This window comes from Bufo bufo, chromosome 11 (assembly GCF_905171765.1).
Source record: "Bufo bufo chromosome 11, aBufBuf1.1, whole genome shotgun sequence".
Taxonomy (NCBI): Eukaryota; Metazoa; Chordata; class Amphibia; order Anura; family Bufonidae; genus Bufo; species Bufo bufo.
Genome location: NC_053399.1, coordinates 100,836,579 through 100,854,764, shown reverse-complemented (window position 1 = coordinate 100,854,764; position 18,186 = coordinate 100,836,579). Strand labels below are relative to the sequence as shown.

Below are 18,186 nucleotides of genomic sequence, written 5' to 3'. Positions count from 1 at the left end.
ATTATATAGAGCTGTGGTCACATGAAGAAGAAGAGACGTGTGAGGATTATATAGAGCTGTGATCACATGAAGAAGAAGAGACGTGTGAGGATTATATAGAGCTGTGGTCACATGAAGAAGAGACGTGTGAGGATTATATAGAGCTGTGGTCACATGAAGAAGAGACGTGTGAGGATTATATAGAGCTGTGGTCACATGAAGAAGAGACGTGTGAGGATTATATAGAGCTGTGGTCACATGAAGAAGAAGAGACGTGTGAGGATTATATAGAGCTGTGGTCACATGAAGAAGAGACGTGTGAGGATTATATAGAGCTGTGGTCACATGAAGAAGAAGAGACGTGTGAGGATTATATAGAGCTGTGGTCACATGAAGAAGAAGAGACATGTGAGGATTATATAGAGCTGTGGTCACATGAAGAAGAGACGTGTGAGGATTATATAGAGCTGTGGTCACATGAAGAAGAAGAGACGTGTGAGGATTATATAGAGCTGTGGTCACATGAAGAAGAGACGTGTGAGGATTATATAGAGCTGTGGTCACATGAAGAAGAAGAGACGTGTGAGGATTATATAGAGCTGTGATCACATGAAGAAGAAGAGACGTGTGAAGATTATATAGAGCTGTGGTCACATGAAGAAGAAGAGACGTGTGAGGATTATATAGACCTGTGGTCACATGAAGAAGAAGAGACGTGTGAGGATTATATAGAGCTGTGGTCACATGAAGAAGAAGAGACGTGTGAGGATTATATAGAGCTGTGGTCACATGAAGAAGAGACGTGTGAGGATTATGTAGAGCTGTGGTCACATGAAGAAGAGACTTGTGAGGATTATATAGAGCTGTGGTCACATGAAGAAGAGACGTGTGAGGATTATATAGAGCTGTGGTCACATGAAGAAGAGACATGTGAGGATTATATAGAGCTGTGGTCACATGAAGAAGAGACGTGTGAGGATTATATATATCTGTGGTCACATGGAGAAGAAGAGACGTGTGAGGATTATATAGATCTGTGGTCACATGAAGAAGAGACGTGTGAGGATTATATAGAGCTGTGGTCACATGAAGAAGAAGAGACGTGTGAGGATTATATAGAGCTGTGGGCACATGAAGAAGAGACGTGTGAGGATTATATAGAGCTGTGGTCACATGAAGAAGAGACGTGTGAGGATTATATAGAGCTGTGATCACATGAAGAAGAAGAGACGTGTGAGGATTATATAGAGCTGTGGTCACATGAAGAAGAGACGTATGAGGAATATATAGAGCTGTGGTCACATGAAGAAGAGACGTGTGAGGATTATATAGAGCTGTGGTCACATGAAGAAGAGACGTGTGAGGATTATATAGAGCTGTGGTCACATGAAGAAGAAGAGACATGTGAGCATTATATAGAGCTGTGGTAACATGAAGAAGAAGAGACGTGTGAGGATTATATAGAGCTGTGGTCACATGAAGAAGAAGAGACGTGTGAGGATTATATAGAGCTGTGGGCACATGAAGAAGAGACGTGTGAGGATTATATAGAGCTGTGGTCACATGAAGAAGAAGAGATGTGTGAGGATTATATAGAGCTGTGGTCACATGAAGAAGAAGAGACGTGTGAGGATTATATAGAGCCGTGGTCACATGAAGAAGAGACGTGTGAGGATTATATAGAGCTGTGGTCACATGAAGAAGAGACGTGTGAGGATTATATAGAGCTGTGGTCACATGAAGAAGAGACGTGTGAGGATTATATAGAGCTGTGGTCACATGAAGAAGAAGAGACGTGTGAGGATTATATAGAGCTGTGGTCACATGAAGAAGAAGAGACGTGTGAGGATTATATAGAGCTGTGGTCACATGAAGAAGAAGAGACATGTGAGCATTATATAGAGCTGTGGTCACATGAAGAAGAGACATGTGAGGATTATATAGAGCTGTGGTCACATGAAGAAGAAGAGACGTGTGAGGATTATATAGAGCTGTGGTCACATGAGGAAGAAGAGACGTGTGAGGATTATATAGAGCTGTGGTCACATGAAGAAGAGACGTGTGAGGATTATATAGAGCTGTGGTCACATGAAGAAGAGACGTGTGAGGATTATATAGAGCTGTGGTCACATGAAGAAGAGACGTGTGAGGATTATATAGAGCTGTGATCACATATAAAAGAGACGTGTGAGGATTATATAGATCTGTGGTCACATGAAGAAGAAGAGACATGTGAGGATTATATAGAGCTGTGGTCACATGAAGAAGAGACATGTGAGGATTATATAGAGCTGTGGTCACATGAAGAGGAGACGTGTGAGGATTATATAGAGCTGTGGTCACATGAAGAAGAAGAGACGTGTGAGGATTATATAGAGCTGTGGTCACATGAAGAAGAAGAGACATGTGAGGATTATATAGAGCTGTGGTCACATGAAGAAGAGACGTGTGAGGATTATATAGAGTTGTGGTCACATGAAGACGAGACGTGTGAGGATTATATAGAGCTGTGGTCACATGAAGAAGAAGAGACGTGTGAGGATTATATAGGGCTGTGGTCACATGAAGAAGAAGAGATGTGTGAGGATTATATAGAGCTGTGGTCACATGAAGAAGAAGAGACGTGTGAGGATTATATAGAGCTGTGGTCACATGAAGAAGAAGAGACGTGTGAGGATTATATAGATCTGTGATCACATGAAGAAGAAGAGACGTGTGAGGATTATATAGAGCTGTGGTCACATGAAGAAGAAGAGACTTGTGAGGATTATATAGAGCTGTGGTCACATGAAGAAGAAGAGACGTGTGAGGATTATATAGAGCTGTGATCACATGAAGAAGAAGAGACGTGTGAGGATTATATAGAGCTGTGGTCACATGAAGAAGAAGAGACGTGTGAGGATTATATAGACCTGTGGTCACATGAAGAAGAAGAGACGTGTGAGGATTATATAGAGCTGTGGTCACATGAAGAAGAGACGTGTGAGGATTATATAGAGCTGTGGTCACATGAAGAAGAGACGTGTGAGGATTATATAGAGCTGTGGTGACATGAAGAAGAGACGTGTGAGGATTATATAGAGCTGTGGTCACATGAAGAAGAGACGTGTGAGGATTATATAGAGCTGTGGTCACATGAAGGAGAAGAGACGTGTGAGGATTATATAGAGCTGTGGTCACATGAAGAAGAGACGTGTGAGGATTATATAGAGCTGTGGTCACATGAAGAAGAGACATGTGAGGATTATATAGAGCTGTGGTCACATGAAGAAGAGACGTGTGAGGATTATATATATCTGTGGTCACATGGAGAAGAAGAGACGTGTGAGGATTATATAGATCTGTGGTCACATGAAGAAGAGACGTGTGAGGATTATATAGAGCTGTGGTCACATGAAGAAGAAGAGACGTGTGAGGATTATATAGAGCTGTGGGCACATGAAGAAGAGACGTGTGAGGATTATATAGAGCTGTGGTCACATGAAGAAGAAGAGACGTGTGAGGATTATATAGAGCTGTGGTCACATGAAGAAGAGACGTGTGAGGATTATATAGAGCTGTGATCACATGAAGAAGAAGAGACGTGTGAGGAATATATAGAGCTGTGGTCACATAAAGAAGAAGAGACGTGTGAGGATTATATAGAGCTGTGGTAACATGAAGAAGAAGAGACGTGTGAGGATTATATAGAGCTGTGGTCACATGAAGAAGAGACGTGTCAGGATTATATAGAGCCGTGGTCACATGAAGAAGAGACGTGTGAGGATTATATAGAGCTGTGGTCACATGAAGAAGAAGAGACGTGTGAGGATTATATAGAGCTGTGGTCACATGAAGAAGAAGAGGCATGTGAGCATTATATAGAGCTGTGGTCACATGAAGAAGAAGAGACGTGTGAGGATTATATAGAGCTGTGGTCACATGAAGAAGAAGAGACGTGTGAGGATTATATAGAGCTGTGGTCACATGAAGAAGAAGAGACGTGTGAGGATTATATAGAGCTGTGGTCACATGAAGAAGAGACGTGTGAGGATTATATAGAGCTGTGGTCACATGAAGAAGAAGAGACGTGTGAGGATTATATAGAGCTGTGGTCACATGAAGAAGAAGAGACGTGTGAGGATTATATAGAGCTGTGGTCACATGAAGAGACGTGTGAGGATTATATAGAGCTGTGGTCACATGAAGAAGAAGAGACGTGTGAGGATTATATATATCTGTGGTCACATGAAGAAGAAGAGACGTGTGAGGATTATATAGAACTGTGGTCACATGAAGAAGAAGAGACGTGTGAGGATTATATAGAGCTGTGGTCACATGAAGAAGAGACGTGTGAGGATTATATAGAGCTGTGGTCACATGAAGAAGAGACGTGTGAGGATTATATAGAGCTGTGGTGACATGAAGAAGAGACGTGTGAGGATTATATAGAGCTGTGGTCACATGAAGAAGAGACGTGTGAGGATTATATAGAGCTGTGGTCACATGAAGGAGAAGAGACGTGTGAGGATTATATAGAGCTGTGGTCACATGAAGAAGAGACGTGTGAGGATTATATAGAGCTGTGGTCACATGAAGAAGAGACATGTGAGGATTATATAGAGCTGTGGTCACATGAAGAAGAGACGTGTGAGGATTATATATATCTGTGGTCACATGGAGAAGAAGAGACGTGTGAGGATTATATAGATCTGTGGTCACATGAAGAAGAGACGTGTGAGGATTATATAGAGCTGTGGTCACATGAAGAAGAAGAGACGTGTGAGGATTATATAGAGCTGTGGGCACATGAAGAAGAGACGTGTGAGGATTATATAGAGCTGTGGTCACATGAAGAAGAGACGTGTGAGGATTATATAGAGCTGTGATCACATGAAGAAGAAGAGACGTGTGAGGAATATATAGAGCTGTGGTCACATAAAGAAGAAGAGACGTGTGAGGATTATATAGAGCTGTGGTAACATGAAGAAGAAGAGACGTGTGAGGATTATATAGAGCTGTGGTCACATGAAGAAGAGACGTGTCAGGATTATATAGAGCCGTGGTCACATGAAGAAGAGACGTGTGAGGATTATATAGAGCTGTGGTCACATGAAGAAGAAGAGACGTGTGAGGATTATATAGAGCTGTGGTCACATGAAGAAGAAGAGGCATGTGAGCATTATATAGAGCTGTGGTCACATGAAGAAGAAGAGACGTGTGAGGATTATATAGAGCTGTGGTCACATGAAGAAGAAGAGACGTGTGAGGATTATATAGAGCTGTGGTCACATGAAGAAGAAGAGACGTGTGAGGATTATATAGAGCTGTGGTCACATGAAGAAGAGACGTGTGAGGATTATATAGAGCTGTGGTCACATGAAGAAGAAGAGACGTGTGAGGATTATATAGAGCTGTGGTCACATGAAGAAGAAGAGACGTGTGAGGATTATATAGAGCTGTGGTCACATGAAGAGACGTGTGAGGATTATATAGAGCTGTGGTCACATGAAGAAGAAGAGACGTGTGAGGATTATATATATCTGTGGTCACATGAAGAAGAAGAGACGTGTGAGGATTATATAGAGCTGTGGTCACATGAAGAAGAGACGTGTGAGGATTATATAGAGCTGTGGTCACATGAAGAAGAAGAGACGTGTGAGGATTATATAGAGCTGTGGTCACATGAAGAAGAGACGTGTGAGGATTATATAGAGCTGTGGTCACATGAAGAAGAAGAGACGTGTGAGGATTATATAGAGCTGTGGTCACATGAAGAAGAAGAGACGTGTGAGGATTATCTAGAGCTGTGGTCACATGAAGAAGAGACGTGTGAGGATTATATAGAGCTGTGGTCACATGAAGAAGAGACGTGTGAGGATTATATAGAGCTGTGATCACATATAGAAGAGAGGTGTGAGGATTATATAGATCTGTGGTCACATGAAGAAGAAGAGACGTGTGAGGATTATATAGAGCTGTGGTCACATGAAGAAGAGACGTGAGGATTATATAGAGCTGTGGTCACATGAAGAAGAGACGTGTGAGGATTATATAGAGCTGTGGTCACATGAAGAAGAAGAGACGTGTGAGGATTATATAGAGCTGTGGTCACATGAAGAAGAGACGTGTGAGGATTATATAGAGCTGTGGTCACATGAAGAAGAAGAGACATGTGAGGATTATATAGAGCTGTGATCACATATAGAAGAGATCTGTGAGGATTATATAGAGCTGTGGTCACATGAAGAAGAAGAGACATGTGAGGATTATATAGAGCTGTGATCACATGAAGAAGAAGAGACGTGTGAGGATTATATAGAGCTGTGGTCACATGAAGAAGAAGAGACGTGTGAGGATTATATAGAGCTGTAGTCACATGAAGAGGAGACGTGTGAGGATTATATAGAGCTGTGGTCACATGAAGAAGAAGAGACGTGTGAGGATTATATAGAGCTGTGGTCACATGAAGAAGAGACGTGTGAGGATTATATAGAGCTGTGGTCACATGAAGAAGAAGAGACTTTGAGGATTATATAGAGCTGTGGTCACATGAAGAAGAAGAGACGTGTGAGGATTATATAGAGCTGTGGTCACATGAAGAAGAGACGTGTGAGGATTATATAGAGCTGTGGTCACATGAAGAAGAAGAGACGTGTGAGGATTATATAGAGCTGTGGACACATGAAGAGACGTGTGAGGATTATATAGAGCTGTGGTCACATGAAGAAGAGACATGTGAGGATTATATAGAGCTGTGGTCAGACCTGTGTGGATTATATAGAGCTGTGGTCACATGAAGAAGAAGAGATGTGTGAGGATTATATAGAGCTGTGGTCACATGAAGAAGAAGAGATGTGTGAGGATTATATAGAGCTGTGGTCACATGAAGAATAGACGTGTGAGGATTATATAGAGCTGTGGTCACATGAAGAAGAAGAGACGTGTGAGGATTATATAGAGCTGTGGTCACATGAAGAAGAAGAGACGTGTGAGGATTATATAGAGCTGTGGTCACATGAAGAAGAGACATGTGAGGATTATATAGAGCTGTGGTCACATGAAGAAGAGACGTGTGAGGATTATATAGAGCTGTGGTCACATGAAGAAGAAGAGACATGTGAGGATTATATAGAGCTGTGGTCACATGAAGAAGAAGAGACGTGTGAGGATTATATAGAGCTGTGGTCACATGAAGAAGAAGAGACATGTGAGGATTATATAGAGCTGTGGTCACATGAAGAAGAAGAGACGTGTGAGGATTATATAGAGCTGTGGTCACATGAAGAAGAAGAGACGTGTGAGGATTATATAGAGCTGTGGTCACATGAAGAAGAAGAGACATGTGAGGATTATATAGAGCTGTGGTCACATGAAGAAGAAGAGACGTGTGAGGATTATATAGAGCTGTGGTCACATGAAGAAGAGACGTGTGAGGATTATATAGGGCTGTGGTCACATAAAGAAGAAGAGACGTGTGAGGATTATATAGAGCTGTGGTCACATGAAGAAGAAGAGACGTGTGAGGATTATATAGACCTGTGGTCACATGAAGAAGACACGTGTGAGGATTATATAGAGCTGTGGTCACATGAAGAAGAGACGTGTGAGGATTATATAGAGCTGTGGTCACATGAAGAAGAAGAGACGTGTGAGGATTATATAGAGCTGTGGTCACATGAAGAAGAGACGTGTGAGGATTATATAGAGCTGTGGTCACATGAAGAAGAGACGTGTGAGGATTATATAGAGCTGTGGTCACATGAAGAAGAAGAGACGTGTGAGGATTATATAGAGCTGTGGTCACATGAAGAAGAGACATGTGAGGATTATATAGAGCTGTGGTCACATGAAGAAGAGACGTGTGAGGATTATATAGAGCTGTGGTCACATGAAGAAGAGACATGTGAGGATTATATAGAGCTGTGGTCACATAAAGAAGAAGAGACGTGTGAGGATTATATAGAGCTGTGGTCACATAAGGAAGAGACGTGTGAGTATTATATAGAGCTGTGGTCACATGAAGAAGAGACGTGTGAGGATTATATAGAGCTGTGGTCACATGAAGAAGAAGAAGAGACGTGTGAGGATTATATAGAGCTGGGGTCACATGGAGAAGAGACGTGTGAGGATTATATAGAGCTGTGGTCACATGAAGAAGAGACGTGTGAGGATTATATAGAGCTGTGGTCACATAAAGAAGAAGAGACGTGTGAGGATTATATAGAGCTGTGGTCACATAAGGAAGAGACGTGTGAGGATTATATAGAGCTGTGGTCACATGAGGAAGAGACGTGTGAGGATTATATAGAGCTTTGGTCACATGAAGAAGAGACGTGTGAGGATTATATAGAGCTGTAGTCACATGAAGAAGAGACGTGTGAGGATTATATAGAGCTTTGGTCACATGAAGAAGAGACGTGTGAGGATTATATAGAGCTGTGGTCACATGAAGAAGAAGAGACGTGTGAGGATTATATAGAGCTGTGGTCACATGAAGAAGAAGAGACGTGTGAGGATTATATAGAGCTGTGGTCACATGAAGAAGAAGAGACGTGTGAGGATTATATAGAGCTGTGGTCACATGAAGAAGAAGAGACGTGTGAGGATTATATAGAGCTGTGGTCACATGAAGAAGAGACGTGTGAGGATTATATAGAGCTGTGATCACATGAAGAAGAGACGTGTGAGGATTATATAGAGCTGTGGTCACATGAAGAAGAGACGTGTGAGGATTATATAGAGCTGTGGTCACATGAAGAAGAGACGTGTGAGGATTATATAGAGCTGTGGTCACATGAAGAAGAGACGTGTGAGGATTATATAGAGCTGTGGTCACATGAAGAAGAAGAGACTTCGAGGATTATATAGAGCTGTGGTCACATGAAGAAGAAGAGACGTGTGAGGATTATATAGAGCTGTGGTCACATGAAGAAGAGACGTGTGAGGATTATATAGAGCTGTGGTCACATGAAGAAGAGACGTGTGAGGATTATATAGAGCTGTGGTCACATGAAGAAGAGACGTGTGAGGATTATATAGAGCTGTGATCACATGAAGAAGAGACATGTGAGGATTATATAGCGCTGTGGTCACATGAAGAAGAGACGTGTGAGGATTATATAGAGCTGTGGTCACATGAAGAAGAGACGTGTGAGGATTATATAGAGCTGTGGTCACATGAAGAAGAGACGTGTGAGGATTATATAGAGCTGTGGTCACATGAAGAAGAAGAGACTTCGAGGATTATATAGAGCTGTGGTCACATGAAGAAGAAGAGACGTGTGAGGATTATATAGACCTGTGGTCACATGAAGAGACGTGTGAGGATTATATAGAGCTGTGGTCACATGAAGAAGGAGACGTGTGAGAATTATATAGAGCTGTGGTCACATGAAGAAGAGACGTGTGAGGATTATATAGAGCTGTGGTCACATGAAGAAGAGACGTGTGAGGATTATATAGAGCTGTGATCACATGAAGAAGAAGAGACGTGTGAGGATTATATAGAGCTGTGGTCACATGAAGAAGAGACGTGTGAGGAATATATAGAGCTGTGGTCACATGAAGAAGAGACGTGTGAGGATTATATAGAGCTGTGGTCACATGAAGAAGAAGAGACTTCGAGGATTATATAGAGCTGTGGTCACATGAAGAAGAAGAGACGTGTGAGGATTATATAGAGCTGTGGTCACATGAAGAATAGACGTGTGAGGATTATACAGAGCTGTGATTACATGAAGAAGAGACGTGTGAGGATTATATAGAGCTGTGGTCACATGAAGAAGAGACGTGTGAGGATTATATAGAGCTGTGGTCACATGAAGAAGAAGAGACGTGTGAGGATTATATAGAGCTGTGGTCACATGAAGAAGAGACATGTGAGGATTATATAGAGCTGTGGTCACATGAAGAAGAGACGTGTGAGGATTATATAGAGCTGTGGTCACATGAAGAAGAGACATGTGAGGATTATATAGAGCTGTGGTCACATGAAGAAGAAGAGGCGTGTGAGAATTATATAGAGCTGTGATCACATGAAGAAGAAGAGACGTGTGAGGATTATATAGAGCTGTGGTCACGTGAAGAAGAGACGTGTGAGGATTATATAGAGCTGTGGTCACATGAAGAAGAGACGTGTGAGGATTATATAGAGCTGTGGTCACATGAAGAAGAGACGTGTGAGGATTATATAGAGCTGTGGTCACATGAAGAAGAAGAGACGTGTGAGGATTATATAGAGCTGTGGTCACATGAAGAAGAGACATGTGAGGATTATATAGAGCTGTGGTCACATGAAGAAGAGACGTGTGAGGATTATATAGAGCTGTGGTCACATGAAGAAGAAGAGACGTGTGAGGATTATATAGAGCTGTGGTCACATAAGGAAGAGACGTGTGAGGATTATATAGAGCTGTGATCACATGAAGAAGAGACGTGTGAGGATTATATAGAGCTGTGGTCACATAAGGAAGAGACGTGTGAGGATTATATAGAGCTGTGGTCACATGAAGAAGAAGAGACGTGTGAGGATTATATAGAGCTGTGGTCACATGAAGAAGAGACGTGTGAGGATTATATAGAGCTGTGGTCACATGAAGAAGAAGAGACGTGTGAGGATTATATAGAGCTGTGGTCACATGAAGAAGAAGAGACGTGTGAGGATTATATAGAGCTGTGGTCACATGAAGCAGAAGAGACGTGTGAGGATTATATAGAGCTGTGGTAACATGAAGAAGAGACGTGTGAGGATTATATAGAGCTGTGGTCACATGAAGAAGAGAGGTGTGAGGATTATATAGAGCTGTGGTCACATGAAGAAGAGACGTGTGAGGATTATATAGAGCTGTGGTCATATGAAGAGACGTGTGAGGATTATATAGAGCTGTGGTCACATGAAGAAGAAGAGACGTGTGAGGATTATATAGAGCTGTGGTCACATGAAGAAGAAGAGACGTGTGAGGATTATATAGAGCTGTGGTCACATGAAGAAGAAGAGACGTGTGAGGATTATATAGAGCTGTGGTCACATGAAGAAGAAGAGACGTGTGAGGATTATATAGAGCTGTGGTCACATGAAGAAGAGACGTGTGAGGATTATATAGGGCTGTGGTCACATGAAGAAGAAGAGACGTGTGAGGATCATATAGAGCTGTGGTCACATGAAGAAGAGACATGTGAGGATTATATAGAGCTGTGGTCACATGAAGAAGAGACATGTGAGGATTATATAGAGCTGTGGTCACATGAAGAAGAAGAGACGTGTGAGGATTATATAAAGCTGTGGTCACATGAAGGAGAATAGACGTGTGAGGATTATATAGAGCTGTGGTCACATGAAGAAGAGACGTGTGAGGATTATATAGAGCTTTGGTCACATGAAGAAGAGACGTGTGAGGATTATATAGAGCTGTGGTCACATGAAGAAGAGACGTGTGAGGATTATATAGAGCTGTGGTCACATGAAGAAGAAGAGACGTGTGAGGATTATATAGAGCTGTGGTCACATGAAGAAGAGACGTGTCAGGATTATATAGAGCCGTGGTCACATGAAGAAGAGACATGTGAGGATTATATAGAGCTGTGGTCACATGAAGAAGAAGAGACGTGTGAGGATTATATAGAGCTGTGGTCACATGAAGAAGAAGAGACGTGTGAGGATTATATAGAGCTGTGGTCACATGAAGAAGAGACGTGTGAGGATTATATAGAGCTGTGGTCACATGAAGAAGAGACGTGTGAGGATTATATAGAGCTTTGGTCACATGAAGAAGAGACGTGTGAGGATTATATAGAGCTGTGGTCACATGAAGAAGAGACGTGTGAGGATTATATAGAGCTGTGGTCACATGAAGAAGAAGAGACGTGTGAGGATTATATAGAGCTGTGGTCACATGAAGGAGAATAGACGTGTGAGGATTATATAGAGCTGTGGTCACATGAAAAAGAGACGTGTGAGGATTATATAGAGCTGTGGTCACATGAAGAAGAAGAGACATGTGAGGATTATATAGAGCTGTGGTCACATGAAGGAGAATAGACGTGTGAGGATTATATAGAGCTGTGGTCACATGAAAAAGAGACGTGTGAGGATTATATAGAGCTGTGGTCACATGAAGAAGCAGAGACGTGTGAGGATTATATAGAGCTGTGGTCACATGAAGAAGAGACGAGTGAGGATTATATAGAGCTGTGGTCACATGAAGAAGAGACGTGTGAGGATTATATAGAGCTGTGGTCACATGAAGAAGAAGAGACGTGTGAGGATTATATAGAGCTGTGGTCACATGAGGAAGAAGAGACGTGTGAGGATTATATAGAGCTGTGGTCACATGAAGGAGAATAGACGTGTGAGGATTATATAGAGCTGTGGTCACATGAAGAAGAAGAGACGTGTGAGGATTATATAGAGCTGTGGTCACATGAAGAAGAGACGTGTGAGGATTATATAGAGCTGTGGTCACATGAAGAAGAGACGTGTGAGGATTATATAGAGCTGTGGTCTCATGAAGAAGAGACGTGTGAGGATTATATAGAGCTGTGGTCACATGAAGAAGAAGAGACGTGTGAGGATTATATAGAGCTGTGGTCACATGAAGAAGAAGAGACGTGTGAGGATTATATAGAGCTGTGGTCACATGAAGAAGTAGAGACGTGTGAGGATTATATAGAGCTGTGGTCACATGAAGAAGAGACGTGTGAGGATTATATAGAGCTGTGGTCACATGAAGAAGAAGAGACGTGTGAGGATTATATAGCGCTGTGGTCACATGAAGAAGAGACGTGTGAGGATTATATAGAGCTGTGGTCACATGAAGAAGAAGAGACGTGAGGATTATATAGAGCTGTGGTCACATGAAGAAGAGACGTGTGAGGATTATATAGAGCTGTGGTCACATGAAGAAGAAGAGACGTGTGAGGATTATATAGAGCTGTGGTCACATGAAGAAGAGACGTGTGAGGATTATATAGTGCTGTGGTCACATGAAGAAGAGACGTGTGAGGATTATATAGAGCTGTGGTCACATGAAGAAGAGACGTGTGAGGATTATATAGAGCTGTGGTCACATGAAGAAGAAGAGACGTGTGAGGATTATATAGAGCTGTGGTCATATGAAGAGACGTGTGAGGATTATATAGAGCTGTGGTCACATGAAGAAGAGACGTGTGAGGATTATATAGAGCTGTGGTCACATGAAGAAGAGACGTGTGAGGATTATATAGAGCTGTGGTCACATGAAGAAGAGACGTGTGAGGATTATATAGAGCTGTGGTCACATGAAGAAGAAGAGACGTGTGAGGATTATATAGAGCTGTGGTCACATGAAGAAGAAGAGACGTGTGAGGATTATATAGAGCTGTGGTCATATGAAGAGACGTGTGAGGATTATATAGAGCTGTGGTCACATGAAGAAGAGACGTGTGAGGATTATATAGAGCTGTGGTCACATGAAGAAGAGACGTATGAGGAATATATAGAGCTGTGGTCACATATAGAAGAGACGTGTGAGGATTATATAGAGCTGTGATCACATATAGAAGAGACGTGTGAGGATTATATAGAGCTGTGATCACATATAGAAGAGACGTGTGAGGAATATATAGAGCTGTGATCACATATAGAAGAGACGTGTGAGGATTATATAGAGCTGTGGTCACATGAAGTAGAAGAGACGTGTGAGGATTATATAGAGCTGTGGTCACATGAAGAAGAAGAGACGTGTGTGGATTATATAGAGCTGTGGTCACATGAAGAAGAAGAGACTTCGAGGATTATATAAGGTTGGATAGATAAGGAGACCCTTTAGATATTTTTGTGGACCTGAGATCTTGCATTTTCCGAGTGTTGTGTTTTGGGTGGAGGTGATGGGATTGGCGCTATGTTGGTAACAATGAGTCTGTAGAGTTGGCACGCTTCCTACAGTGGCAGGAAGTTTCGGTGCCAGTCCGCCCTCCTCCTTCTACCTTAACAGTGTTTTGTTGTAAAATGGCATCTGGCCTGCAGCATCGTAACTGGTTACTGATTCACCGGATTTGTAACTATGTGACCCCCCCAAACTGATAATTAACCTGTGCAGCGCTGGAGGGAGATGTTTAGGGTGCAGGAGCGGAGGTCTACTCTTAGCCCCACGGCTCCCAGTTCAGCTCTCAGGACTGGTATCGGCTCCTGACTCCGGTATGTTCTGACCAGTGGAGAAGATGACAAACAGCTTCATCTATGGTTCTGAGGACCTGCGGTGGCTTTTATTTCTACCACTGTAGTTCTGCGGAAGGTTTGCTAAGCTGTGTAAGGTCTACCCCCCGGAGGAGCTGATTTCGGAATAGTTCTCGGCAGGCGTGAAGACTTGGCAGCGTCTTGTTGCATCGCCTCCTGTCAGTGAGGAATTTTGCTGATCCCAAACTCCTCCAGGAGATCTTAAAACTCATTAATGCCAGATTTGTCGTCGTTTTACTTGTGTCACCAGCGAATTAACCTCTCAGGGCACAGATTCACGTTTCATGGGGCAAGTCACGCAGCGTCGGGAGGCAGAGCAGAACTCGCAACTCTGCCCTTTACAAGTCATCAAGCGCGAGCGTCGAGGAGGGGACGCGGTGTGATTAAACTTTAATGTAATTTTAACTGCAAAAGTTAATTTGTTTTTGAAAGATTCCTTCAATATTAATTCAGAAAAGGAGAGACCGGCTCCGGGGACGCGCAGCTTACGGCGGTGTGACTAGTAGAAGGAAATCGGGATGTAGCAGAGCCTGCTGTGTGAGATGGACTCAGCTGAGGATGTAGCAGAGCCTGCTGTGTGACATGTACTGGGGGACAAACATAGCAGAGCTGACAGTGTAGTGAATAACATCTTATTGGCAGGGGAAGCGAAGTAATATCTGCCATAAGCAGCAGAGCGGACACAAAAGCAAAAGGGCTATCCTATGTAGTAGGACGAATTCATTCTCACTTTAGATATCTATAGCAGAGCTGACTTTGTAATCTGGCATTACTCATGATAGTATCATTGGTGTTACACTGGATGGCCTGTACCCCCTCCTGCGTTCCCCTTATTCAGAGGGTTATCTTAATACTGAGAAGTTGCAGAAGAATGAAGTAACAAATCCAGCTCTGCTATGATTCTTCTAAATGCCCCTTGCCCCACTATTTCCCAGAACTACTTACTGCGGCTTTTATGTACGATATCCTGGATAATGGGGGTGAAGTTGACCGGTTCCGTCTCGTTTATGTTCATGTCGGCCACCGTCATGTTTTTGAGTTTTCCTAGCTCCACATAGGGCCCCTCAATGGTGAAATAGCATGGCCGGTCGTCCTGTTTGTCCACGCTGTACAGCACCATGGCGTGTCTGCTCCAGTTGTACTGCTGGTGGAGGTGTACCACAAACTGGCCCAGTTTGAGATAGATGGGACCCATCCGGGTGGTAAACTTGTACTCCTCCTCTTTGTCACCAAACCCATAGGCGCTTGCTCCAGCCGTGATGAGCGGGACCTTCCAATGCCCCGTGAAGCGACCCACCGGAGCAGCCGAATACATACACCCAGGACCGATGAACACCGCCGGCTTGTAGGTGAACTGAAAGTCTACAGCCACCAGCGGGGCCGCCGCGTCCGAACATCTCCCGTATTTGTTCTCGCTGTTCCCAAACACGGGCCAGACGTTAAGGTCGGGCAGAAGGCTGGAGTCGTTGTTGATGCGTTCGATGGCCAGTTTGATGGCCGGTCCAACTCTGGGCAGAGCCCATGGATACTGGGTGTTGGTCTCAGGAAGCACCACCGCCAACGTCAAATTCTGAAGTTTGTCGTCTGTTTGAGAAGTGCGGCAGATGCACCAAACCAGCAGGAACGTCAGCGCCCAACCTGCAACCATGTTTATCAGGACCTCATGCTCCAGATGCCCCAGCAGAAAGGTAAGTCGGGAAGGCTCTGGAGCTCTTCCTTCTGGTGCTGAGCACTTGAGTCAGAGGCGCTTACAGCTGCTCCGCGTATTGAGATACATGTAGTCTCCTGTTAATCATCTCCTCGTCTGGGTGAGAGGGAGAGAGCGTTGCACTCGGCCATTAGATTCCCGCTGCTGGAAGTAAGTGGAGGACAGGATTCCTATTATCTGGAGGCTGGCTTCCTTTTTTCCTTCCCCTGACTCAATGACAAAAGGGTTGTTATTATAAGCCCTGCTGGTTAACCCTTTGCCAGCTGTATGCCACAGAGTGGGGGCAACCCGAGGCATCCACGGCTTTGTCCAACTGTATCTCACAGCATAGGCGAATCCACGGGGGGCTTTCGGTGGAGGCGCGGGGGAGGCGATACTTCCAACCCTGAAACTTGGAGGGCGCCCAGAATTTTACTGGAGAGCAGAAGCGAAAGATTTGTCTCCCCCCCCACCACCACTAATTTGAAACAAATATTTATCTGGAGATCGAAAAGATTTTTAAAAATTAAAATAAATCGGATTGAAAAAAAATGAGATTCCCAGAAAGTTCTTCCGGCAGAGGCAGGTAATGACCACAGGACAGGGATGAAGGAAGAAGGAAGGGAGTTGGCGAGAAGGGGGGACCGATCAGGAGGGAGTCCGGGGGGCAGAGGTTGGGGTCACAGAGAGGGAGACGAGGATGAGCAAGGGAAGGAGGAGGAGGGCAAAGTAAGAATAGGTGGGAGACGGGAAGAGAGGGATTGTGTAGGAGAGAGGCAGGTAGCTGGCAGGAGCAGAATGCGAGAGAGAGAGGGGAGTATGAAGAAGACGGGGAGGGGGGACCAGAGGGTGTGGTAATACTCAGACACACAAAGTCAGGAAGGTGACAGCAGAGACGGAGAAATGAAGGAAGTATCAATAGGGAACACTAATGAGAGGAGGAAGGAAAGTATCCCTGTCAGAGGGAGTTATCAAAGGGGGCAGCAAACGAGACACAATGGTGGAAACGATAACATGAGCCAGTATGAGAGATGGAGAGAAGTATAAGGAGAGAGCATGAGAGATGGAGGGTATTATAAAGAGTATGAGAGATGGAGTGAATTATAAAGAGAGAGTACGAGAGATGGAGAGAATTATAAGGAGAGAGTATGAGAGATGGAGAGAATTATAAGGAGTATGAGAGATGGAGAGAATTATAAGGAGTATGAGAGATAGAGAGAATTATAAGGAGAGAGTATGAGAGATGGAGAGAGTTATAAGGAGTATGAGAGATGGAGTGAATTATAAAGAGAGAGTACGAGAGATGGAGAGAATTATAAGGAGAGAGTATGAGAGATGGAGAGAGTTATAAGGAGAGAGTATGAGAGATGGAGAGAATTATAAGGAGTATGAGAGATGAAGAGAATTATAAGGAGAGAGTATGAGAGATGGAGGGTATTATAAGGAGAGAGCATGAGAGAATTATAAGGAGAGAGCATGAGAGATGGAGAGAATTATAAGGAGAGAGTATACGAGATGGAGAGAATTATACTTAGAGAGCATGAGAGATGGAGAGTATTATAAGGAGAGAGTATGAGAGATGGAGAGTATTATAAGGAGAGAGCATGAGAGATGGAGAGAATTAAAGAGACAGTATAAGAGATGGAGAGAATTATAAGGAGAGTGTATGAGAGATGGAGAGAATTATAAGGAGAGAGTATGAGAGATTGAAGAATTATAAGGAGAGAGTATACGAGATGGAGAGAATTATACGGAGAGAGCATGAGAGATGGAGAGTATTATAAGGAGAGAGTATGAGAGATGGAGAGAATTATAAGGAGAGAGTATGAGAGATGGAAGGTATTATAAGGAGTATAAGAGATGGAGAGAATTATAAGGAGAGAGTATGAGAGATGGAGAGAGTTATAAGGAGAGAGTATGAGAGATGGAGAGAATTATAAGGAGTATAAGAGATGGAGAGAATTATAAGGAGAGAGTATGAGAGATGGAGGGTATTATAAGGAGAGAGCATGAGAGAATTATAAGGAGAGAGCATGAGAGATGGAGAGAATTATAAGGAGAGAGTATACGAGATGGAGAGAATTATACGGAGAGAGCATGAGAGATGGAGAGTATTATAAGGAGAGAGCATGAGAGATGGAGAGAATTATAAGGAGAGAGTATACGAGATGGAGAGAATTATACGGAGAGAGTATACGAGATGGAGAGAATTATACGGAGAGAGTATGAGAGATGGAGAATATTATAAGGGGAGAGTATGAGAGATGGAGATAATTATAGGGAGAGAGTATGAGAGATGGAGAGTATTATAAGGAGAGAGTATGAG

The 18,186-nt window shown here is 43.2% G+C and overlaps 1 protein-coding gene across 1 annotated transcript in view; it reads right to left on the bottom strand.

Annotated features, from left to right (window-relative positions):
* Nucleotides 1–16,631, bottom strand: part of NPR1 (natriuretic peptide receptor 1) — a 54,687-nt gene extending 38,056 nt beyond the window's left edge. The window contains exon 1 of the mRNA XM_040411215.1: nt 15,119–16,631. Within this exon, the coding sequence (XP_040267149.1) occupies nt 15,119–15,821 (703 nt within the window). The 5' untranslated portion in view covers nt 15,822–16,631. The remainder of the gene's footprint in view (nt 1–15,118) is intronic.
* Nucleotides 16,632–18,186: the final 1,555 nt, after the last annotated feature.